This window comes from Mitosporidium daphniae (assembly GCF_000760515.2).
Source record: "Mitosporidium daphniae strain UGP3 chromosome Unknown contig-306, whole genome shotgun sequence".
Classification (NCBI taxonomy): Eukaryota; Fungi; Microsporidia; genus Mitosporidium; species Mitosporidium daphniae.
This window is the reverse complement of record NW_013546504.1, coordinates 1-1,639: the sequence shown is the minus strand read 5'-3', so window position 1 is coordinate 1,639 and position 1,639 is coordinate 1. Positions and strand designations below refer to the sequence as shown.

The following is a 1,639-nucleotide window of genomic DNA, read 5'->3' as shown; positions in this document are numbered from 1 at the left end:
ATAGGAGAAACAGAAAAGGTTTGTTCTAAATTTATAAGCATCCATTGCTTGGGTTTAGTTGTTCGATGTGGGTATGCATTGAAGGTAAAAAAATACCCACAGCATCAAAGATAACTATGCAGTATGGCATGCAACACCTAAAACCCTTTATATAGAAATATGTAATCAAATAATTGTTAGGGGCACTAGTGCCAACTAGGCCCTCGATCGAAGGTTATTGTCAAGTAAATTGAGCGACCTAAAATCTAACAAATAACCAATTTCAGAACCAGTAATCTTTATATACAGCCGCGTTTATATGAATGCCTCTGATAACACCGTGAATTAGATATTGCCATTGAGTACAGAGCTGTCTTGAGTGTAGTTTTAAATTGTCGACATCCTGCAATCATTTGTTTTGCCTCTCAAATAGGACAGATAGAATTGAGACCTTTACGACATAGATTGGTTTGGACACCGCACCACATACAGTTGGACTCTTGATAAGAACAAAGACTATCGAACCCGTTATTCACAATGAATTCATGAGAAGAATTTTGCAACAAAGGCTTAAAAAGGCGAAATGGAGGGTTCGAGCAATGGGAGCAGTTCCTTAAATTTTCCTCGTTTGGATCAATATTCCCATGAGCGTGATGGGAGTTGGCTTCCACTTTCGCAATCAAATAACCATTAAGCAGGTGCAAAATTTGTCTTTCGCTATCTCTTAGCATTGGATTGAATTCGTCCAAATGGACCCCACCGGCGTAAAGGATAAAAATGTTTCTTTGGAGTCTGGATAGGTGTAGCATCAAAGGAGACTCCTCAGGTGGAGCTGGAACAAGAACCTTTTCCAAGAAGCCCCCGCATTCAGCCTCTCCCCAGCCTCCGGCAAGAAGGCTACAAGTCATACCAAGCTCCCATCCAAAAGACTTTACTAAAGCACCAACTTCATAAAAAGGACGGTTAAAATCACGCTTCGGAAAGCTCCCATCAGCATGGTCCAAACATTTAGGAAATATTAGATTGTCCTCGCCATTCATTTGTAAATAGTTAGCAGAATCAATTTTTTGATCTTCTTCGAGTTGACCATGAAGGCTGCACACCTTCGCCAGCAGGGGGGCAGTGAAGGTTTTGGGATATGCAGGTCCATCAATGCTTATTGATAAAATTGCTTTGTTCTGAAGCGTTTCGTGAGACTTGAAAAGAGGTCTATGATAAAGAAACAAATATACCCCGAAAGTGTTGCAATAAATGATCCAGAGAATGGAGATCGAACAATGCCAAAATACGAATATAAAAGTGTGGTAGATGCTGTCTGGGCTCCGTCTTCACCATCCTCTACATCGAGGTCCATATTAGCTGAAATATCACCAAGATGATGCATTTCGAAATCAACCTTTGGTGGCTTGTTCGCAGACGAAAAATCGATGCGAATGTGGGCGGCCTTGCTGGTGCTTCCTTTTAGATGAGATGAGTGTGCCAAAAAGGGTTGCGTCAGAATGTCCACAATGTGGTCTTTATACATGGTGGAAGAGATGGCCATGGGTGCCCCAGGAAGCGTTAGCTGAGATACGGGAATCTTTTTAATCACTCGCTGTTCTGATACAGAGATGATTTGGACACCCTCAGCGACACCAGCAACCAGTAGGAGATTTTGAGA

General features: G+C 41.8%; 1 protein-coding gene across 1 annotated transcript; it reads right to left on the bottom strand.

Annotated features, from left to right (window-relative positions):
- Window positions 1-404: 404 nt before the first annotated feature.
- Window positions 405-1,639, bottom strand: DI09_306p10 (uncharacterized protein; the record flags this gene model as incomplete). The annotated part of the gene is made up of 2 exons (XM_013382600.1): window positions 405-1,134; window positions 1,212-1,639. Coding segments are annotated over 2 exons (1,158 nt in total), but the record flags the coding sequence as incomplete, so codon positions are not given.